Consider the following 25094-nt stretch of genomic DNA (forward strand, 5'->3'; position numbering starts at 1 on the left):
ACCTTCCCAAAATCTCGAACAGGTACCGCCACTCCACCTGGTCAAAAGCCTTCTCCACGTCCATAGAGACCATTACCTCCACCTTCGACGGGATCATGGTCACATTTAATAACCGCTTTATGTTACTGGAAAGCCGCCTGCCCTTTACAAAACGCAACCTCGGCAACCACTCCCCGGAATGCATCCTTCCATCCTCCCCGCCACTAACTTAGCCAACACTTTCACTTCCATGTTCAAAAGTGATATGGGTTACATGACCCACACTCCAACTGGTCCTTCCCCTTCTTCGGAATTAGCGTGATCGACACCTGGGTCAGTGTCTCCGGTAGCTCCCCATTTTCCAGTGCCTCGCTAAACATCCTCAGTAAATGTGGTGCCAACTCAGTCACTAACTCCTTATAGAACTCCACTAGGTAACTGTCCGCCCCAGGGCCTTCCCCAACTTGATCCCTTTTACGCTATCCATCACCTCTCAGCCACAGAGGCTTCTCCAGCGCCTGCCTCTTCTCCTCATCCAGCCTTGGGAATTCCAACTAAACCATATCCTCTTCCTCACCACCACGATCGGCCCTATAACTTCTCATAATAATCCCTGAACGCCTCGTTAATCTTCCCCGGCTCCAACACTACCTCCCCCTTCCCTGTCCGTACCTTCAGAATTTCCCTAGGCGTGACCTGCCTCTGCAGCTGATGAGCTAGCATATGGCTCACTCTCTCTTCATATTCATACTGCACCGCCCTCGCCCTCCGTAGCTGCCTCACTGCTTTCCCCATCATCAGCCTGTCAAACTGCTCCTGTAACCGCTTTCTCTCTGCCAACCCTTCCTTGGTGTGCGCATTCGAATATTTCCTGTCCACCTCAACTGTTGGGTCCAACAACTGCCCCTACTCCTCCCTCCTCTTCCCATGTCTGTGCGTCATAAACGAGTTAACCTCCCATCGAACCACCGCCTTCAACGCCTCCCAAAATGTGGCCGCCGATACCTCCCCATTCTGATTCAACTCCACACAGTCTCTGATCACCAACTGCATCTTCTCACAGAACCCCTTGTCCATCAAAAGCCCCGAATGTAACCTCCATCCCGGCCCCTGCTACTGCCTCGAGCTAAATCTAACGTCCAGCCAATGCGGCACATGATCAGAGATCACGATTCTGGTATACACCGCCCCCTCCACCCCCACCGACACTGCTTGGCTCATTACAAAAAAGTCATTTCTGGAGTATACTTTGTACACGTGCGTGAAGAAGGAATATTCACTCTCCTCAGGTTCCTAAACCTCCACGGGTTCAACCACATTAGTGTGGGACTGGAATCAAGCTAAAGACAGCAGATTTTGAGTTTTTAAAATTATCCAGCATGATTACCTTTGAAGATATCAGCTTTGATTTTTAAAATTTCCAGATTAAAAAAAACGGAATTGAAATTTGCAAACTGCCATTGATTCTGAAATCACGGTGACTCAAAGATTACATGACAAATACAGATGCATGTAAGATTGTAACTTTGGTTTCCTGTTAGCTTAATGAAGTTCATCTAGGGACCATCTGAGTCATACACACCAGGAAGGGTCCAGGTTTGACCTCCTGATTACACGACTATAAAACTCAATTCCTAACATCAAAGGTTTACTCTGGCTACCCTCATTTCAGGTGGCTATAGGGTATTACATTTGTTTTCAGTGGGTCAAGAAAGGACTTTATAAATACTGAAAAAAATCCTGTCAACTTTGATACCTTTAACACATCTTCCTCTTAATTTTTCCTCATGCAGTGAAAGACAAGACCCAGAATGGCACATGATATTTCAAATGTGGCCTTATATTGAAAGTCAGGTGAAGAAGATAGCATTGAGCCCAAAGTGGAATTTGGCACATTTTGTAATAGCAGTAAAGTGGAAATTGATTGCCTTTAAGAACATGGGTGATAAAAGAGCTCTTATTATTGTCGACTATCCAGAGCCATCACATAAGCAGTAAGAATAGTTCATGGACTCAAGCTCAGTTAGTGAACTAGAAAAGGGACAATGATCAGAGGGAGGAATGCTGTTGACTGCACGTGGCACATGGACAGCTACAAGGTAATGGTTACACATAGGAAGGGATCAATGGGCATCGATGCACTGAGAGACCGAAAGAGTCAAGGTGAAATAAAAAGGAAGGTAGTGTGCAGGAACCAACTGGGATCTGAATTTCACTGATAGATTTTACAGTGTTGGATGCCAACAGTGAAGTGTAAATCTGAAGTAACACCAGAATAGTGTAGAGAAAGCGCTCACAAGTGAGGAAGAGCAGGTGAGTAAAAGTAGAAAAGTGATTAGAGAATTCCATCATTAAAAGGCCTGACAGCTTCTCCTGCAGCCATGACAAATATGCAAATACCTCGGCTGTTAACTTCTAAGTGCCACTCCAACAACCAGTTTCTCCGATCTAACTGTGTGGGTGGCATGGTAGCACAGTGGTTAGTATTGTTACTTCACAGGACCACGGTCCCAGGTTTGATTCCTGGCTTGGGTCACTGTCTGTGCAAAGTCTGCACGTTCTCCCAGTGTCTGCACGGGTTTCCTCCAGGTACTCCAGTTTCCTCCCACAAGTCCCTAAAGTTATGTGAATTGGACATTCTGAATTTTCCCTCAGTGTACCCGAACAGGCGCCAAAGTGTGGCGACTAGGGGATTGCCACAGTAACTTCATGCAGTGTTAATAATGTAAGCCTACTTGTGACACCAGAAGATTATTAAAATCCCACATCCCTGAAACCATTCTGATAAATCTTGTTTGCACCCTTTTCAAGGATCCTCAATGTACTTTCTAATGTCTCAAGACCAGAATTGAATGTAAATGCCAACTTTGGCCTAGCCGGAGCTTTATCCAGATTCCGAAAGAACCATTGGCCCTGGACCCTGAATATGAAAGAGTTCAATAGGAGGAGAGTGTAGCTAGTTGTTTATTGCATTAACATCTGTACTGCCTTGTGTTGCAGAAATCGGTTGACTAAGACAGCATTTTTGTTTAATGCTAGTTACTTCAAAAGTAACTGAATGGCTGAGAAATGCTTCAGAATGTGGAGCACATACAAGGAGCTCCATAAATTATTGCTCTTTTGAATACAGAGAAAAAAAATCAAAAATACAAAATCGTCAAAAAGCAAACTCAAAAGGAGCAGGGGGATAAAGACAGACATACTTTAGGGCAAACAGGAGTCAAGGAGGAGAGAAGAAAACAATGGACGGGAAAATGTACTGAGTACAACAAATGGATCAAGGTTAGCAGGGCTTTATGTGAAATGTGCAAATTATTAGACGTCAGGGAACATGGCTGCATAGAGGAACATAGCATTGTAATCTTGTCAGAAACTTGGCTTCAGTCACCTCTGGAAATAATCATTCCCAGCTACAAAATATTTAGCAGCCATAGAGAGAACGTGTTTATTAATAGAATTATAGTTTCACATTCTTTTATTGATTGACATCACTACCACTGGAATCAAAATCTACTATTTATGAGACTGCAGTTGCAGCATGTACTGTCTACAGAATGCACTCTAGCATTTCATCTTTCTTTGGCAGCCTTCCATCATGACAGAGTCAGTTTGCGCCTTGTTGGTCAACACTTAAACCTGGTGTGTGGCTCAGGGGCTCTACTGTGGCATGGCAGTCTTTGCTGCCGATGAGGACAGTGGACTGAAAATTTACAGGATTTGCTAGCCATCTTTTCTCTGGGTTCTCTTCTCAGCCGGTTCAGCTTTCGGCTTTGGCTTGCTTCTTCCAATGCTCCTCCAGAGCTCTTGGCCTTTGGCAACTGCCTGCCTGTGTCTTTTGTCAGCTATCTTCACATTTCACTCCCTGGCATCCTTCTCGTGCAGATATGAATACCAGAGGGTCATGTCCCATTGGCCAGTTCATTGTACAGAAAGACTTTGGGTACATGGTCATCTGATGAACGTGGCTGAACTGGCGCATCTGATGAATGTGGCTGAACTGGTGCACACGTCACAGACTTAGTAATGAGTGCACTCTGATGGAATTAGTTTGCTCCAGGACCTCAGTTGTTGAAGTTAACCTCCCAAAAGGTTCCAAGGATACACTGGAGGCAGTGATGATGGAAACTCTTCAGTTTTTCTCTTGTCTATCCTATGCTGTCCAGGCCTCACCACTGTGTGGAGTGAATTGCGGATGCCGGTTTGACAGACAGAGTTTGGTCAGGTTGCTGTCGCACAAGAGTCTTATTCTGCTTGGACGTAACAGCTGTATTCTTTGCGGATGTCATTTCAGCATCAAGTGACTGATAGTCTAGGCTCCATAATCACAAGCAATTAATACCAGTGTCACATTGTCAATGCTGATTAATAGTGATATAACAACATCCCATGACATGAAATTATCTTCCTGATGCTGATGGTTAAACCTAAGTTTTTGCAGGAGTGAGAGAATGTGTCCATTTGCCATTCAAGGTGTTCTCCAGTGTGAAATGCTAGTGGGGCACCTTTGGTATAAAGTAAGTCTGATTAGCAATTGGGCACTGTTGTCTTGAATTCAAGGCAGGAAAAGGCTGAAAGCTTTCCATCAGTTTGGGTATGTAAATGGACACCCTCTGAAGATGAAGGCATATGACAGCAGCAAAGAGCAAATATGCCAAAGAGCGTCAGCACCAGAAGACAATCCTCTTTGACTCTACAATGAATATCAAAGGATTCCGACTGCACTATCTCAGCCGACCTTACCCATCATGTTATGGAAAGAGATCACACTGAACAACTCCAGCAGACAGTCAAATTTCTGCAGCAGCTTAAATGGGCTATCTCTGCCCATACGGTTGAATGCCATGGTGAGAGTGACGATAGTTGCGTCACTTGTCAATTGAGAAGATCATATCAATCATACATTTTCCAATTCCGAAACCACAATGGGATTTGGGATAGATGCATTCAGTCAGGATCTACAGTTTCACAGTGCCAAGATGGACAAAGACTTATTCCACGACGCTTAGCAAGGAGATGCACGACGCTTAGCAAGGAGATGCATCGCTAGTTGGTGCTATTGCTGCAGTCACCCTTATATTGATACAGGGTCACAACCTTTGCATCACACACATCCTGAAAAACTGCTCCCTTCCTCCAGCAAAGACAGAAAACTTCAGATACTGTAAGAGGGCCGGATTCCCATGCTTCATGGAGTTTTGTACAAGGTAAATGAGTCAAAAGCTTTGCTAAGTTCTTCCCCTGTAGATTCGATATCAAGCTTCTGCGACAGGCGGGACTTCAATGGTGTCCAGAGCTTCCTCGGTGATTGCAATTCCCTACTACAAGTCAAGATGATGTTCCACCTATCTCACCAACTGTTCACTGTATTTGATGACCACCTCTTCTGAATTTGTTCGCAATGCAGCTGTCTTCTTTGCTCAAGCACCTGTTACCTTTATGATTTATCATAATACATGCTCCTAGCATTTCCTGTAGAGGAGGACATCTGGATTCTGGCATAGTTGTAACCAGTAGTCATTGGCGCAGTGCCTAGCAGTCTATTGGACTTTTACATTTGAGCAGCTCTTAATGCATTCAGAGTCTTCTCACGCAGAACTCTGTTGCAATCAATAAGAGTGGGCCTCTTGGCTTCAATGACAGTTCTGTTACAGTTATGTTAGCCTCAAAGCAGTGTTCTTTCTTCTAATATTTTGAGAGTGCAGTGCTGAAAATAGTATCCCGCAATATGCTCCATTCCACTTCTGCACTGCGTGGGAAATCCAGAAAGCGCCTGTTCAATCAAGTTGAGGAACTGCTGGCTCATATCTAGATAGGTAGGATGGCTGACGTTGATGGGAGGATGGCATTTCTGCTTTCATTGAAAAAATGTTGAGAATTGCATCCTAATCCTGGTGTACAACAGGGAGTGGTCTGCCTTAGTGTGCGCTGTGATAGTTGTGCGCTGATAATATTTTGATTAACGACTGGTGATAATCAGGCCCAAGGTGGGGTGGAGCCTGAAGGGGGATGGGGAGAGAGCCTAGATACAAGACTCTAGAGTTAAAGAACATTAGGACAAAGGTAGTTCTGACCTGAGGTGGCTACATCGAAGATGCTTGTGACGTCTGTGTTGAACTGGGAATCTACAACCTTGGTTGAAGATTTTAAGCGGAAACCTTCCTGGAATGAAGCACTAGGCCCAATAAATCGCAATTTTTATACAAGTCATTGAAACAATAGGCCAGCCAAATGGTTAATAATAATCTTTTTATTGTCACAAGTAGACTTACATTAACACTGCAATGAAGTTACTGTGAAAAGCCTCTAGTTCGGGTACACAGCGAGAATTCAGAATTCTCAGCCGGTTTGGGAATTGGACCCACGTTGCTGGCCTTGTTCTGCATTACAAACCAGCTGTCTAGCCCATTGAGCTAAACCAGCCCTATTCTTCTAATTTCTGATAACTATTGAACTTTGGAGTTTCATTCTTTAGTAAATACTTGGGTTTCACATTTCAAAAAATAAAAACATTACTGGTCTCCACCGTGATCATAATACTATCTTACACAGTGTGTACTTATGCTCCAAATGGCATCTCTCAGCCACATGATCGTAACTACCAAAATGGACAGCAGAAGCAATATCATGGGAACACCACCTGAAAATTCCCCTCCTAAAATGATCTTGACCAGGCGGCACGCTGGCGCAGTGGTTAGCACTGCTGCCTCACGGTGCCGGGGGCCCGGGTTCAACCCCAGCCCCAGGTCATTGTCCGTGTGGAATTTGCATCGTCCCCGTGACTGCGTGGGTCTCATGCCCACAACCCAAAGATGTACAGGGTAGGTGCATTGGCTGCGCGAAATTGCCCCTTAATTGGAAAATAATTTTTAAAATAATCCTAACTTGGACATGTACTAGAATTCATCACCAGTGGACTAGAATCCTGGAATTTCTTAACCACTGCCATTTGGAAGCACCATTACAAAAAGGCTCAAGCAATTCAAGATGGCAGGTCACCTTCTCCAGGCAACACGTGAGAGTGATGGTCATTAAGTGCAACCATACCATCGTCATCTAATGAACAAATAAAAAGTAGAAAAGGGAACCTGGAAATGGACAAAGTGCTCTTTTTGTAAACCAAAATCAAATTTCCTGCTTGTGGACTGTCGTCATTTAATCTGTTCGCTATTTTCTACTAACACAGATGAACATTTTAGTTTCAAGAGGAAATAAAACTGAAAATCTATTCATCCAGATGTTCACCTTCGAACCCACATCCCATATTATAACTGGTTTTATTACCTTACAGAAGAACACAGCTTTCAGGGAAAACAAGTTCATAAGGTTCACAAGACATAGAAGCAGAATTAGGCCATTTAGCCCTTCTTCTCTGCTCCGACATTCGATCACGGATATGTTCCCTCATCTGTTACTTGCAATGTTACAGACCAAGAGCTACAGACCAAGAGCTGAATTGCAAAATCAGCCAGAGCATCTCCTCCCTAGAACACATGATTTAGGAGCCTCCCGTGCCTAAACACCTTCAATGTGATCATGGGTGATCCCATCATGGCCTCAACTCCACTTTCCTGCCCGTTCTCCATAACCCTTCACCCCATTACCAATTAAAAATCTGTCTAACTCCTCCTCAAATTTAGTCAGTGTCCTAGCATCCACCGCCCCTCTGGGGTAGCGAATTCCACAGATTCACAATCCTTTTCTCCTCAAATCAGTTTTAAATTTGCTACCTCTTATTCTAAGACTATGAGCTCTCGTTTTAGAATACCTCACTAGAGGAAGCATAAGCTCCACATCTACTTTATCCATACCTTTTAGCATCTTGTATACCTCAATTTATCTCCCCTCATTCTTCCAAAATCTAGAGTATAGGCATAAATTGATTCAATCTCTCCTCATACGACAAACCACTCATCTTTGGAATCAATCTAGTGAACCTCCTTTGAACTGCCTCCAATGCCGACCAAAATTTAAAATCAGTGCTTAAAATATCTGTAATGTTATTTTTAAAAGAGACTAGTTTCCTCTTTAAAAACACAAAAATGAAACAGTTAGCATTTGTCTGATTGAACAAAACAGTGAAGGTTACCTTTGCAAAGAATACAGTTAGATGGGTTTCACTGCCAAGTATCCAAACGGGAAATTTAGGGGATTTCAGGAATGCTCCAACCTAAAATTAAATGGAAGACAGTTAAAAAAAAAAAATACAATGGCACATTAAACACAATAAAAAGTTTCTACCGATGAGATATATCCAAAGTAGCATCTAACTTAACCGTTTGTAACTCAAGTTACATCAACACCTGACATTATCGGTGCAAGTATTTCAGAGTTAAAAATACAAGCCTACAAAATAATAGAGTCCATTTCTAGTTGTTGAATATGCCAGTAAGTGTAAACACAATTCCATTATATATTTAAATCTTGAATATCTAATTTTCAACAGAAAATGTGTCAATATTCAGAAGTCATTTGAACCTTAAAAAAATCTAATTGCCACCTTTAGGGAATGTCATGTGAGAATACCTTTAAGAAATGGATGTTTATAAATGGGTGTGTACATAAATATCTGTAGTGAGAGTACCTTTAAGAAATGGGTGTTTACTGCTGCAGTGATGTCAGAGAGTGGGTGGAGCTGGGCTGTCTGTCAGCTTTTTACTTTTGTTTGTGAGCTGACTGCAGGGTGTGTTTTAGTTTCATTTTAGTGTTGGAGCTGAAGCCAGACCAAGCAGGTGTACTGCAGTTCTCTCTGCCATCAAAAGACTATCTCTTGATCATTTGGTGAATTCAGAATTATAAATGTTCTCAGTAGTGAATGTAAACCGAATGTGCTTCTGGTAAAAGGTGTTTTAAGTCTTATGGATGTTAAAAGGAAAGCTTAAAGGATGTCTTAGGGTTATATTCTTTGGGGGTTATATTTGAATTGATGGTTGCTAAGATGTTCACTGTATGTTTTAAAAAGGTTAACTTGAGCTCATAGAAGAAACATTGTTTTGATTTTAAAAAATACTTTTCCATTTCTGCTGTACCACACCTGTAGAGTGAAACATGTGCTCCCGATACCACAATCTATTAAAAGTTGTGGGTCAGGGGAACTCCATGATACACTTTGGGGTTCTCTAAACCCTGGCCCATAACAAATTGGGGGCTCGTCCGGGACAAAAGTCTATCAATTGGATTGGCTTACTGAACTTAAAGACAGCGAGGGGTGTGCATATTGTGGTTGCTTTTCAGGTGTGGTATTTTAGTTTAAGTGGGGAATGTGTTGTGGACAATGGCTCTTTCAGAGGCTCTGAGGTTTTTGGGGGTGGAGAAGGTCACACACAGTACCCTACGGACAGAGACTAAAAGCAGACTGTTAGATTTGGCAAAACATTGCAGTTAACATTACCTGACAAAATGCGAAAAGGTGAGGTAATTATGGCGGTGGCTAAGCATTTAAAGTTGCCTGAGATACAGTTTGACTCGTTGGAAATGGCAAAAATTCAGTTACAACTTAAACAAATGGAACATGAGAAAGAATTAAAGCAGCTTGAATACGAAAGAGATAGAGGAAAAAGAGAGAGAAAGAGAGAGAGAAAAAAGAAAGCAAGAGAGGAAAAAGAAAAGGAGAGAGAAGAAAGGAGAAAAGAGTAGCCCAAACAGAACAAAAAGAAAGAGAAAGGGAGATAGAGATCAGGTAAAAAGATAAAGAGAGAGAGTTTGAACTTCAGAAAATGGCCATGAAACATGACAGTCAGTTAGAATTGGCAGATGTAACGGGAAACGTACAGTTGGATGATAGTGATGAGGATAGTGAGAAAGAGCGTCAAAGTTGAAGGCTTAGTGGGAATCTATTTAAATATGTCCAAGCATTGCCAAGGTTTGACGAGAAGGAAATGGAAGCCTTTTTCATTTCATTTGAGAAGGTAGCTAAACAAATGAAATGGCCACAGGAGATGTGGGTATTACTGATTCAAACAAAGCTGGTAGGTAGTGCTAGTGAAGTGTTTGCATCATTACCGGAGGAGGTATCTGGGACGTATGAGGAGGTGAAAAAAATCCATCTTAGGTGCATATGAACTGGTGCCTGAAGCCTACAGACAAAGGTTTAGAAATTTAAGCAAAGAATTTGGTCAAACATACATGGAGTTAGAAAGGCTCAAACAGAGCAATTTTGATCGGTGGATAAGGGCTTTGAAAATAGACCAAACCTATGAAGCTCTCAGAGAAATTATAAATTTAAAATTCAATTCCTGATGTAGTGAGAACTCGTGGAAGAACAGAGGGATAAAACTGTGAGGTTAGCAGCAGAAATGCAGATGATTATGAATTAGTTCATAAATCAAAGCTTGGTTTCCGACATCAGTTTCAGCCTGTGAGGGATAGATACTGGGGACATGAGAAATACTCAAATGGTAAAGGTAAAGGTGATCTGATGGGAGATAATAAGGAGAGTGTACCTCAGTTTAAAAAAGAAATCCAGGAGGGTGGAAAAAAAATGAAAAGTTTCAAATTTTTTCACTGTAATAAACTAGGCCATGTAAGGTCACAGTGTTGGTGGTTGAAGAAAAGCAGTGGGAAGGTTGATATGGTAAAACAGGATAAGACAGTGGGGTTTGGTAAAGTGGTAAAGAAAAGCCCAAGGGAAGCGAAAGAGGTGCAAAAGATTGCACAGCCTGATCAAGAGGTGATTGATGAGAAGGTGCCAGATCTCTTTAAAGAATTTACTTGTGTGGGTAAAGTTTAGTCATGTGTATCAGGAGGAGCAGGTAAAGAAGTCATAATTTTAAGAGATACGGGAGCTAGTCAATCGTTAATGGTAAGAGATGAGGAGTTATGTAGTCTGGGAAGAATGTTGCCAGAAAAGGTGGTAATATGTGGAATTCAGGGTGAGAGGAGTAGTGTTCAATTATATAAGGTAAAGTTGGAAAGTCCAGTGAAGAGTGGTGAAGTGGTAGTAGGAGTAATAGAGAAACTATCTTGTGCAGGAATACAGTTTATCTTGGGTAATGATATAGCTGGATCGCAGGTGGGAGTGATGCCTACTGTGGTTGACAAGCCAGTTGAAAATCAGACAACTGAAGTGTTGAAGGACGAATATCCTGGGATTTTTCCGGATTGTGTAGTAACAAGGTCGCAAAGTCACAGGTTAAGACAAGACGATAAATCAAAGAGTGAAGATGAAGTTGAGCTGCAATTATCAGAAACGATTTTGGATCAGATGAAAATGAATTAAACAGGTGGAGAATGAGGCGGATATTTTTAAGTTCAGGAATATTGGTAGTTACAACAAAAAGATATAGAAATAAAACAAATATATCAGAAAGCATACACGGAAGAGGAATCTGAGTGTATACCAGAGTGTTACTATCGTAAAAGTGATGTCTTGATGAGAAAATGGAGACCTTTATAATGCAGGTGGATGAAAAGTGGGCAGAAGTTCATCAAGTATTGCCAGTAGTGTATGGAAAGGAGGTGTTGCGAGTTGCACACAAGGTACCAGTGAGAGGTCATTTGGGAATAAGGAAAACTACAGCTAAAATCCAGAAACATTTTTATTGGCCTGGACAACATAAAGATGTAGTTAAATTTTGTCAATCATGTCACACATGTCAAGTGATAGAGAAACCTCAAGCAGTGATAAAACCAGTGCCCTTAATACCCATTCCAGCATTTGAGGAACTTTTTACACGGGTCCTAATTGATTGCGAGGACCGCTTCCTAAAACGAAAAGTGGGAATCAATATCTTTTGACTATAATGGGTATGTCTACTAGGTTTCCAGAGGCCATTCCAGTACGTAATATTACAGCTAAAAAGATTGTGGAGGAGTTACTTAAATTCTTTACTAGATATGGACTACCACAGAAATACAATCAGATCAAGGATCAAATTTTACCTCCAGGTTATTCAAGGAAGTTATGGATAGCTTAGGAATAAAACAATTTAAATCAACTGCATACCATCCAGAATCACAGGGAGCGTTAGAAAGGTGGCATCAGAAATTAAAGACAATGTTGAGAACTTATTGTCAAGATTATCCAGAGAATTGGGATAAAAGAATTCCATTTGTACTGTTTGCAATTAGGGGTGCACCTAATGAATCAACCAAATTCAGTCCTTTTGAACAAATTTTTGGTCCATGAGGTAAGAGGACCATTTAAATTGATTAAGGAAAAATTAGTGAGTGAGAAATCGGAAATACATTATTGGATTACGTGTCAAATTTTAGGGGACGATTAAATTGAGCAGGTGAATTGGCTAGGCAACATTTAAAAGTTGCACAAAATGTGATGAAACGGGTAGCAGACAAGAAATCCAAAGTTCGTAGTTTTGCCAGTGGGGATAAAGTTTTAGCATTGTTACCAGTGGTAGGTGAGCCTTTAAAAGCTAGGTTTTGTGGACCTTATCAGATTGAAAGGAAATTAAGTGAGGTGAATTATGTGGTAAAAACACGAGATAGAAGGAAGGCTCACCGAGTGTGTCATGTGAATATGCTTAAAAGGTACTTTGAAAGGGAAGGAGAAAAAGGAGGAGGTTTTAATGATTCTAACTCAAAGTGATAAACCAAATCCAGATGACTGCGAATTTGACATACCTCAAATTAAATTGGAAAACGAGGATGTTCTTAAAAATTGGGATAAATTGTTGACTTACCTTCCAGAGGAAAAACAAACTGACCTGAAAGAGTTATTGATATCACATGGGCAGGTTTGTGGAGATAAATTGGGAAGTACTAAAATGGCTATACATGATGTAGATGTGGGAAATGCTTTTCCTATCAAACAACATCCATATAGACTTAACCCTTTAAAATTGGCACAGGTTAACAAAGAGATTGAGAGTATGCTTAAAAATGGCATAATTGAAGTGGGTTGCAGCCAATGGAGCTCACCCATAGTGATGGTACCTAAACCAGACGTTACCCAATGGTTGTGTGTGGATTATAGAAAGGTTAATGCAGTTACAAGAACGGACGCTTATCCTATCCCACGTTTGGAGGATTGCATTGAGAAAGTGGACAATCAGCTTTTATTTCCAAATTGGATTTACTTAAAGGCTACTGGCAGGTACCTTTATCCGAAAGGGCGAAGGAGATTTCAGCTTTTGTGACTCCAGATGGTATATACCAATTCAAAATTATGCCATTTGGCATGAAAAACGCCCCAGCCGCATTTCAACGGTTAACTAACAAAGTTGTTTCAGGATCACCCAATTGTGCGGTATACATCGACGATCTGGTAAATTTTAGGCAGACATGGAAAGAACATTTAAAACATCTGATGGAGTTATTTGATCAACTTCAGGAGGCAGGTTTGGTGATAAACCTAACCAAAAGTGAATTTGGAAAAGCCCAAGTCACTTTCCTTGGCCATACAATTGGACAGGGTCGAATAGTCACATGGGATGTGAAACCAACAGTTATTGAGGACTTTCCGATCCCTTCAAGACGAAGGGAAATAACGCAATTTCTTGGCATGAGTGGACTTGATCGAACATTTGTGCAAAGGTTTTGTAGCGTGGTTGCTCCACTGATGGACCTGCTGAAGAAACGTCAAAAATTTCAATGGACAGCAGACTTTCAACAGACATTTGACTGCCTGAAAGCTCTGATAACCAATGCCCTGTGTTGGAGAATTGCAAGGGACTCTGTGATCAGATTGAACTAAAGTATCTGACTTTAAAGAGAAATGCCGAGGCATAGAGAAATGGATGGATCCTGTAGGGACCTTCTTGTTCAAAGAGACTGTCAATCGAGAAGGATTTCAGTTGGAGGTAGAAAAACGAAATCAAAAATGCACTATATTATTATACCTGTTTGCATGTGTTGTTTTTTGAAACGAAAAAGTATATTTACTGTGTGCATTTCTTAAAGGATAATGAAAAGATGAAAAATGAAACCATTTTGAAGTTGATGGGTTTTTTTTTCTTGGGGGGGGGGGGGGGGGGGAGAAAGAGATGTCATGTGAGAGTACCTTTAAGAAATGGGTGGTTATAAATAGGTGTGTATATAAATATCTGTAGTGAGAGTACCTTTAAGAAATGGGTGTTTACTACTGCAGTGATGTCAGAGAGTGGGTGGAGCTGGGCTGTCTGTCAGCTTTTTACTTTTGTTTTGAGCAGGCTGCCGGGTGTGTTTTAGTTTCGTTTTCAGTGTTGGAGCTGAAGCCAGACCAAGCAGGTGTACTGCTTTTCTCTCTGCCATCAAAAGACTATCCCTTGATCATTTGGTGAATTCAGAATTATAAATGTTCTCAGTAGTGAATGTAAACCTAATTTGTTTCTGGTAAAAGGTGTTTTAAGTCTTATGGATGTTAAAAGGAAAGCTTAAAGGATTACTTCGTGTTGTATTCTTTGGGGGTTGTATTTGAATTGATGGTTGCTAAGATGTTCACTGTATGTTTTAAAAAGATTAACTTGAGTTCACAGAATAAACATTGTTTTGCCTTTAAAAAGTACGTTTCCATTTCTGCTGTACCACACCTGTAGAGTGAAACACGTGCTCCCCATACCATAATCTATTAAATGTTGTGGGTCAGGGGAACTCCATGATACACTTTGGGGTTCTCTAAACCATGGCCCATAACAGGGAACAAGTGCACCTATCCAAAGAGATATAATGTACAATTATGGGCGGCACGGTAGCACAGTGGTTAGCACTGTTGCTTCACAGCGCCAGCATCCCGGGTTCGATTCCCGGCTGTCTGTGCGGAGTCTGCACGCTCTCCCCGTGTCTGCGTGGGTTTCCTCCGGGTGCTCCAGTTTCCTCCCACAAGTCCCGAAAGACATGCTTATTCGGGAAATTGGACATTCTGAATTCTCCCTCTGTTTAGATGTGCTCGTTAGGTGCATTGGACATTCTGAATTCGCCCTCCGTGTACCCGAACAGGCACCGGAATGAGGCGACTAGGGACTTTTCACAGTAACTTCATTGCAGTGTTAATGTAAGCCTACTTGTGACAATAAAGATTATTATTACTTCCACCATAGCTGACTTTCTGCAACTAGTTGATCACCCTGATCAGTGAACACGGCAAGCTGGAGAATGCAATGACTAGTCTGTGATATATTGCAGTGTTTCTCCCATCATCTACTCCTGGATCTATTATTTTTCTGTTTCTTTCATGTTAACTGCTTGTTACTTTGTCCTCTTCTGCTTCTCTATCTACTATTTTGAGTGGGTGGGTAGGTAGTAAGGTATATTGTGGTGTGGCAAGCCAAGTGACTATCAATGGCTGATTTGTGGAGATAACATGGCACTAAGTGTCGGGTAGGATCAATCCCAAGACCAGGTGTATTTTCTGTTCTTGTCAGGTTTGATCTGGATTGCCTGTCTTGTGGGGACAATGAATTGGATTCAATTTGAATTTGAATTGTTTTTTGGAACAAGCAAGGAGATGGATTAAGGGTTTGCCCTGTCCACTCTGCACATTGGCTTTGTAACTTTAAGGAATATCTATATTTTTTAAAACTCTGGTGACACAGTGATTAGCACTGTAGCCTCACAGCACCATGGACCCGGGTTCAATTCCAGCCTTGGGTCACTGTCTGTGTGGAGTTTGTACGTTCTCCCAGTGTCAGTGCAGGTTGCTCTGGGTGCTCCGATTTCCTCCCACAGTCCAAAGATGTGCGAGTTAGGTGGATTGGCCATGCTAAATTGCCCCTTAGTGCGCAAGGATGTGCAGGTTAGGTTATGGGGATAGGGGTGGAGGTGGGAGTGAACATGGGTAGAGTGCTCATTCGAAAGGTCGGGGCAGATCCGATAGGCCGAATGGCTTCCTTCTGCACTGTAGGGATTCTACGATTCTCTATTCCCTGTTGCCTTTGAATTGTTTAGTCCTTTACCATCTTTTCTTAGTGCCTTCTAATTCCAGTCTTTATCACTTCTCTATGAAACCTATCTGTTCAGTTCCTGTATTGTTTCTCCTCCTCCTCAATTAAAAAATGCCCAAAAGCTAAAGGGAATTCAGTATGCCCACGGGAAAATTTGACATATTCAACATACTTATAGATTGCGCAATTCAAATTCAATTCAGTGTCAAAACTCTGGGCAAAAATATTACCTTAATCAGACACTTGGGAAAGGTTGAGAATTTCAAATAAAATCTTTAATTAAAAGGTACTAAAAACCACAAAACCATTCTGCTGTGATGTATACAATTTTTTATTTTACTTGTTCAAAGCCCTTATGTTGGACATTATAAATTTCAGCTGAATTTAAATGATGCTGAAAAAAAAGGGGAGCATTTTGATCAACTTAGGGAAACCAGAAATGTAACAGGTGATTACTATAAATTGAGGTAACAGTGCCTTTACCATGGAAAATACATTTAATGCAGTCACAGTGCCAAATCCTGGAGGAACTGGTAGTTTCAATGAAATGCATGGTCAACGAACAGAACTTATTGAAACTAAAATCCTTCCCTCAGTTTATTTTAATGCATGGTACAAATGCAGAACATGAAGATATCTAGATTATGGCACAGACCGGAGTCAGGTTGTTGACAGTCAGGTACATTATTCAGAGTCTCCATCTACAGCACCCAAAACCTGGTTTGGGTCGAGTCTGTACACGAGACAAAATTGTTGGCTTCTGCTCAAGTCTCCCAAGAGAAACACAACTGGGATTGAGAATTTGGGAATTGAAGATTTAAACCTGCATCCAATCACAGAGTTGTACATTTGAACACTTCCATCTGCTGTATAAAATATATTCACCAGTAACTTTCAAAGCTTAAAATAAGATGAAGCACAGGCCTGTACAAAGTAGTTTGGCCCGATTCACTAATAAGGATTTTGGAATACAGGGCTAAAGGAAAGGTGGCAGACATTTTGAACCACTGTTTCAAAAAAGTATTTTCAAAGTTCATACCAGGAAATGTTGTGGGACAAATTAGATTTCTATAATTGGTGAAATGTGTCCAGTTGTTTACACCAAAAGCATTTGGCACAATATGCTTTAAATACCAAGCATTTCTAGCAGTTCAGTAAAGCTAGGAATTAGGATATTGAAACGGAATGTAACAGATTTGAAGAGTAGCCCCACTTGAGCATCCCACAAAGTTGACGTAGCCATCAAAACAAAACATATGCATGTTTTATCTTTTCATCTGTTGAAAGGAAAGATGTTCTGAAAAACACAAGTTACTCTATTCTTCACTTCTTATGTTCTAATCCCATGCACATTGTATAAAATCAGCAACAGAATAGCACTTTTCCTTTGGATATCAATGCTTACGCTCTTTATACTCAGTAAACATTTTGGCAAATACATTTTATTTTCAGATCTCAGGCCCTAAGCCACTACGAACACAGTTTGGGTTGATTGTTCCAAATAATTTAATTAGCTAAGAGCAGAACACATTAATCACTTTAGTACTCGATTCCCGAAGCGGTTGTGCTCAATCATGATGCTTACAAAGGCACCAGTGATTTAATTTTATTCCATCAGCCTTGTACAGTGTCCTCTAAAATATTTAACACTGGGTTCCAAGTGTGAAAGATTGACTGTTAATCCACTGGCGAGTAATAAAATTCTCATCTGCAATTTCTCCTTGCGCCTTTTCTTTTGAAGGCCTTGCTAATCATGTGGCACATTTGGCAGCAAGGGTCAGCAGATAAGTTGATCACAGATATCACGGCCATAAACCTGTCAATCTTCAACAAACATCTAAACATGTTGCATTTCCAGCAGGAGTCACTGAGCAATTATCAAGAATGGCAAACATGGTTAACATCCCTATACCCAAGCCATGAGGTGAACTGTACCAGCCATGCAGTTATTCCAACTGAGATCAGGTAATTTGACAAAGGCTAGATACAAGCAATCCTCAACTTTATGACGTACAAGTTATGACAAACGGCACCCAGAACATTTACAAATTGACACCTTGTCCGAATTTACGACTTTGGTTTCGACTTTACAAATTCAAATTCATATGTGCGCATCAACATCCTGCGCCGCCCACTTCCCTGACTTGAGACATTCAGTTGCTGGACCAACGCATTTTTACTTGGTGAATCTTCATGTTTCCAAACCTTTTCTTAAAACTTATATTTTATGATATTAATTTATTGCTATATTAATTGACTCGAGTACAAAATTCTGGGTTATTTTGGTGAAAACAGAGCATCAGGCTCAGGAACCAATCCTTATGTATAACATCGTTCCTATGGGACAATTGTTTTGATTTAAGATGTGATTTTCAGGAACCAATTGTTTTGCAAGACTGCCTGCATTGAACTTGGACCTCCCTGACCCATTCAATGTTTTAATCAGCATCTGAACAAAGCAGCATTTTTCACCTGTACATTTATGCCAAGTAACTATTGAGAAGTTTGCACTTCCCATTTAAAAATACATAAATTTGAAGCCAAACCTGCAAATTCTGATCAGTAAATGTTTACTCAAACTACTCGAACAGTAATAAGTCAATTGTCTATTCGTCTTTCCCCAGTCAGTCTTGCTTTTTCAGGACTAATTAAGGAAAGAATTCCAAAGTGACTTTATAAAATTTCGCAGCTTTGTGGTGCTTGTAGAAATTTCCAGAATAGTCCAATTACTTAGACTTTTGAATGATTATGTACCAACTATTTAAAATTTATTACAAATTTATTTATTATGCTAAAAACCACTCCTGCGCTGCAAACTATCAAGTTCCAGGTGCTTACCTTACAATAGCGCAAGGATTCCATTAATGTCAGAAAACCAACAGTAGATTGATTTCTTATACCATGGAGTTCTGAAACAGAACAATTATAGCATTGAGAACGAAGACGCAATAGTTTCAGAGATTAAACAAAATTGTCCAAGACCAAAGTAAACTATAAAATAACATTCAAATTTTGAATTGATATTTTACATTAAAATGGCAAAATATTGTAGCTCTTGGAAAAGCATGAATAGAACAGGCTGAATATTTAAAAGTAGTTAGACCATACCTTAAAAAAATTATGGAGCTTCTCCATATATATATATATATATATATGTATGTGCACCTTGCTTTGAGGAATTAGTTAAGAGAATCTTAATCTCTCAAGCAAAGAAAAGTATGATCATCTTAATAGTGGCGACTCATTTTCATAACAATAGTTTTATAAAAGTTTTCAATAATTACAACTTGCTTAAGGAAAGTTGAAGTATTTACTGATGGGTAACTGAAACTGGGGCTGTTTAGCATAGGGCTAAATCGCTGGCTTTGAAAGCAGACCAAGGCAGGCCAGCAGCACGGTTCAATTCCCGTAACAGCCTCCCCGAACAGGCGCCGGAATGTGGCGACTAGGGGCTTTTCACAGTAACTTCATTTGAAGCCTACTTGTGACAATAAGTGATTTTCATTTTTTTTTTCAAATGGGTTATCAGAAATACTGCTCAAAGCCACGACACTGATCAATTTTAACAGCTAGCTGCTTTAATGCAGAGCAGAAGGGTTGACAAAACAGTGTCTTGTAATCGTGCATTTTGCACAACTGCTTCAGCCACCTCTCCCCCAGCCAAGTTAATACTCCTCTCAGCTAGTTATTAAAAGGTGTAAAAGAATGACAATATTTACAGCAATTTTATTTCCTTTTGAGACTTAAATTGGATTCATCCCTACGGTATCGCAGTGGATATTATAGTGTGGAAGATCTCTTAGAGCAAACTGTTCACACGACGCTTCAGTATTTTGCATTTGCTTTTACTAACCAGCAACCAAATAGATATCAATTTTATTCCTCAAGTAGTTACAATACATACTCAAATTTGACAGGCAAGAACAGCAAATCTATCACAGATGACGAACCTACACTGTCAAGTTAGAAAATGAGGCTGATAACATATATATACACACCAGGTAGATGACCAAAGGTATTGAAACATTCAACAAAATGAATTAAGTGACTTAATCCTATGCACAAAGAACAAAACATTGCCTTGAATTTCACAGTAAAAATCGAAAATGCTTAAGATATACAGTATTCAAATAAACAAAATATACAAACTTGGTGTACTGGTTTGCAACTTTAATATAATTTTAATTCAATATTCCACCTTAATATCCTGCCCACCAGTTACCTTCTGAATTTGTCTATTTTTGTTATTACATCAGTGTTACATTTTTCCATGTTTTTAACTCTATTACTTAGTTTATGTATGAACTTTTTGATGCAAGTTACACTGCAATTTAGCCGTTGGGCTGCAAATGTGTTTCTTGAATGAAATATTCCCATCAATGTGCCATTACCAAATCTCTAATTTCCTATTACTGCAGGTTTGTCTCATTAAATGGCAGAACACTGTCTCAATACCATTGAAAGAGGCATATAAAACACTGATAGAATCTTAAAAATAAGAAAATGATCTTAATGCGTGTGTCATAAAGCACAAATGTAAAAAGTCTTCATGAAAATCAAAAGCAATTATAATATAATAATCTTTATTGTCACAAGTAGGCTTACATTAACACTGCAATGAAGTTACTGTGAAAATCCCCTAGTCACCACATTCAGACGCCTGTTCAGGTACACAGAGGGAGAATTCAGAATGCCTAATTCACCTAACAGCATGTCTTTCAGGACTTGCAGACATAGAACATAGGACAGTACAGCACAGAACAGGCCCTTCGGCCCTCGATGTTGTGCCGAGCATTGTCCGAAACCAAGATCAAGCTATCCCACTCCCTGTCATTCTGGTGTGCTCCATGTGCCGATCCAATAACCGCTTGAAAGTTCCTAAAGTGTCCGACTCCACTATCACAGCAGGCAGTCCATTCCACAGCCTAACCGCTCTCTGAGTAAAGAACCTACCTCAGACATCCCTCCTATATCTCCCACCCTGAATCTTATAGTTATGCCCCCTTGTAACAGCTACATCCACCCGAGGAAATAGTCTCTGAACGTCCACTCTATCTAACTCCCTCATCATCTTATAAACCTCTATTAAGTCGCCTCTCATCCTCCTTCGCTTCAATGAGAAAAGCCCTCGCTCCCTCAACCTTTCCCCATAAGACCTACCCTCCAATCCAGGCAGCCCCTGGTAAATCTCCTTTGCACCCTTTCCAATGCTTCCACATCCTTCCTATAAGGTGACCAGAACTGCACACCATACTCCAAATGTGATCTCACCAGGGTCCTGTACAGTTGCAGCATAACCCCACGGCTCTTAAACTCAAGCCACCAGTTAATAAACGCTAACACACTATCGGCCTTTTTCACAGCTCTATCCATTTGAGTGGCAACCTTCAGAGATCTGTGGACATGAACCCCAAGATCTCTCTGCTCCTCCACATTCCTCAGAACCCTGCCGTTGACCCTGTAATCTACATTCAAATTTGTCCAACCAAAATGAATCACCTCGCACTTATCAGGGTTAAACTCCATCTGCCATTTTTCGGCCCAGCTCTGCATCCTATCAATGTCTCTTTGCAGCCTCCACCTCATCCACTACTCCACCAATCTTGGAGTCATCAGCAAATATACTGACCCACCCCTCAACCCCCTCCTCCAAGTCATTTTTAAAAAAAATCACAAATAGCAGAGGATACGAGGAGAATGTGCAAATCCTCACAGGCAGTGACCCAAGCTGGGAATTGAACCTAGGACCCTGGAGATGTGAAGCAATTGTGCTAACCATTATGCTCCCTTTTCTTTTTGAACATCAAAATTAAATAAGTTCTAGCTTTCAGGGACTAGGCAGCGTTGACTGCTGTGTTTTTGAATAAATCAAACCCTGATGGAAGCACAAGCAAAAACCTCTGGTGCCACCTAGAGGTCAAATCATTGGATAAAAGCAAATTACTGTGGATGCTGGAATCTGAAACCAAAGGAGAAAATGCTGGAAAATCTCAGGTCTGGCTGTATCTGTAGGGAAAGAAAAGAGCTCATTTTTCCGAGTCCGGATGACCTTTGACAAAGGATGACATCTACTCAGGGCCACAAATCCTTATGTGACTGAACAGGCAGATTCTGGACTCTTTGGGCGCAAGGGACAGGGAGCCCATGACATGGAGTCCAGGGTGCAGACTTCGCTTCCTTTTCTTTCCTTCTCTGCTGCCACTCTGCTTCATCAGTAAGAAGTTGCGACTCAAAACATGATGAGGCTTCATGGAACAAGTTCTGAACTGTTGTAATGTAGGAAAGGCAGCAACCAAGCAAGGACATGTGCGAGGCAGGTTTTTTACGTAGAGGGTAGTGAGTGCGGAGGTTGTGGAAGCAGATACATTAACGGCATTCAAAACGCATCTTGACAAACACATGGATAGGACGGGTATAGAAGGAAACGGCACAAGGAAGTGCTGAGGGTTTTGCCAAAGGTTGGTATCATGGCCAGAACAGGCTTGGAGGGCCAAAGTGCCTGTTCCTGTGCTGTATTGTTCTTCGTTTTTTTGTTCAATTTGCATAAAGATAAAGCAAGCTCCCACGAACAACTATGAAATAATAACAATCTTTATTGTCACTTGTAGGCTTACATTAACACCGCAATGAAGTTACTGTGAAAAGCCCCTAGTCACCACAACCAAATAACCTGTTTAATAGAACCACAGAAAAGTTACAGCACAGAAATGGCCATTTAACCCATCAAGTCTGCACCAGCCAAAAATAAGAAACTATCCGCTCATTTTTATCCCAATTTCCAGCACCTGGGCCATAACCTTGCAGGTTACAGCACTTCAAATGCAGATCAAAGTATCTTTAAAATTAATTGAGCATTTCAGCCTCAACCACCGATTCGGGCAGTGAATTCCAGATACCCTCTGGGTGAAACAATTTTTCTTCATATCCTCGCTAATCCTTCTACTGATCACCTTAAATCTATGCCCCCTGGAATTGAGCCCTTAGCTGAGGGAAAAAACAATGATATATTAGGTCTTTCCTGTCCACCCTATCTAGGCCCCTCAATTTTGTACAGCTCATTTAGGTCACCCCTCAGCCTGCTCTGTTCTATTCTATCCAATCTTCCTTCATAGCTACAATTTTCAAGCCCTGGCAACATTCTTATAACTCCCTGTGCTCTTTCCAGAGCAATTATGCTCTTTCTGTAATGTGGTGACCAAAATTCCAGTTGTGGCCTAGCCAGTTTAAAAAAAAATGTATTCATCAGATCAGCATTTATTGCCCATCCCCAATAACCCTTGTTCAGAGGACATTTAAGAGTTAACCACATTGCTGTGGGTCCAGAGTTATATATAGCCAGACCAGGTATAGACGGGAGATTTTCATCTTCAAGGGACATTGGTGAACCAGATGAGTTTTTAACAGCAACTGCTTTGTGGTCAGACTTTTAATTGCAGATTTCTATTGTATTCAAATGCCACCATCTGCCTGGTGGGATTCGAACCCGGGCCCCCAGAGCATTAACGGAGGTCTCTATAATATTAGTCCAGTGGCCATACCACTATGACACCACTTCCCCAGCATTATGGGTGGCACTGTAGCACAGTGGTTAGCACTGGTGCTTCACAGCGCCAGGGAACGGGGTTCGATTCCCGGCTTGGGTCACTGTGCGATGTCTGCACATTCTCTCCATGTCTGCATTAGTTTCCTCCGGGTGCTCCCGTTTCCTTCCACAAATCCCGAACGACGTGCTTGTTAGGTGAATTGGACACTCTGAATTCTCCCTCAGTGTACCGGAAAAGGCGCTGGAGTGTGGCGACTAAGGGATTTTCACAGTAACTTCATTGCAGGGTTAATGTAAGCCTACTTGTGACACTAATAAAGATTATATTCCTGCTTTTGTATTCAATACCTCATCCAATAAAGGAAAGCATACCATATGCTTTCTTTGTCACCTATCAACCCATCCTACCACCTTCAGTGATCTGTGGCTTCCTCTACCCCTCTCAATATCCTACCATTTACCAAGTAATCCCTTGCTTTGTTTGCCTTCCCCAAATGCATTGCCTCACACTTCTCTGGATTGATTTCCATTTTGCCACTTTTCTGCCCACTCAAGAAACCATTAATGGAGACAACAGCGATCCTCTTTACTATCAACAACACGGCCAATTGCTGTGTCATCTGCAAATTTCACAATTATGCCTCCCACATTTAAGTCCAAATCATTAATACATACAACAGCAATGGTTGAATGCTGAGCCCTATGGAACACCACTAGAATTTGGAAAGGTGATTGAGGGATAACTATTGGCTCGGACAAGGGGATTACTCCAGTGATCTTCTTTGAAAGAGTCATGGGATCTTTTACATCCATCTGAGGGGGCTTACGGGATCTTTCTTTAATGTCTCATCCAAAAGGTGGCACCTCCAACAATGCAGCATTCCTTCAGTGCTGCTTTATAATAATAATCGCTTATTGTCACAAGTAGGCTTCAATGAAGTTACTGTGAAAAGCCCCTAGTTGCCACATTCCGGCGCCTGTTCGGGGAGGCCGGTGCGGGAATTGAACCCGTGCTGCTGGCATTGTTCTGCATTATAAGCCAGCTGTTTAGCCCACTCTGCTATACCAGCTTTGATTCTTGTGCTTAAGTTCTGGAGCTGGACTTGAATGCAGCTCCTTCTGATTCAAAGGGAGGATTAAAGAACAAAGAACAAAGAAATGTACAGCACAGGAACAGGCCCTTCGGCCCTCCAAGCCCGTGCCGACCATGCTGCCCGACTAAACTACAATCTTCTACACTTCCTGGGTCCGTATCCCTCTATTCCCATCCTATTCATGTATTTGTCAAGATGCCCCTTAAATGTCACTATCGTCCCTGCTTCCACCACCTCCTCCGGTAGCGAGTTCCAGGCACCCACTACCCTCTGCGTAAAAAACTTGCCTCGTACATCTACTCTAAACCTTGCCCCTCTCACCTTAAACCTATGCCCCCTAGTAATTGACCCCTCTACCCTGGGAAAAAGCCTCTGACTACCCACTCTGTCTATGCCCCTCATAATTTTGTATACCTCTATCAGGTCGCCCCTCAGCCTCCTTCGTTCCAGTGAGAACAAACCGAATTTATTCAACCGCTCCTCATAGCTAATGCCCTCCATACCAGGCAACATTCTGGTAAATCTCTTCTGCACCCTCTCTAAAGCCTCCACATCCTTCTGGTAGTGTGGCGACCAGAATTGAACACTATACTCCAAGTGTGGCCTAACTAAGGTTCTATACAGCTGCAACATGACTTGCCAATTCTTATACTCAATGCCCCGGCC

General features: G+C 41.3%; 1 protein-coding gene across 2 annotated transcripts in view; it reads right to left on the bottom strand.

Moving 5' to 3' along the window:
* Window positions 1-25094, bottom strand: part of mindy3 (MINDY lysine 48 deubiquitinase 3) — a 162719-nt gene that overhangs the window by 102444 nt on the left and 35181 nt on the right. For both annotated transcript variants that reach the window (XM_072508668.1, XM_072508667.1), the window contains exons 9-10: window positions 18630-18700; window positions 8066-8146 (exon numbers count right to left, since the gene is read on the bottom strand). In XM_072508668.1, the coding sequence (XP_072364769.1) occupies window positions 8066-8146; window positions 18630-18700 (152 nt within the window). The remainder of the gene's footprint in view (window positions 1-8065; window positions 8147-18629; window positions 18701-25094) is intronic.

The sequence above is a fragment of the Scyliorhinus torazame genome, chromosome 6 (assembly GCF_047496885.1).
Source record: "Scyliorhinus torazame isolate Kashiwa2021f chromosome 6, sScyTor2.1, whole genome shotgun sequence".
In the NCBI taxonomy this organism is placed as follows: Eukaryota; Metazoa; Chordata; class Chondrichthyes; order Carcharhiniformes; family Scyliorhinidae; genus Scyliorhinus; species Scyliorhinus torazame.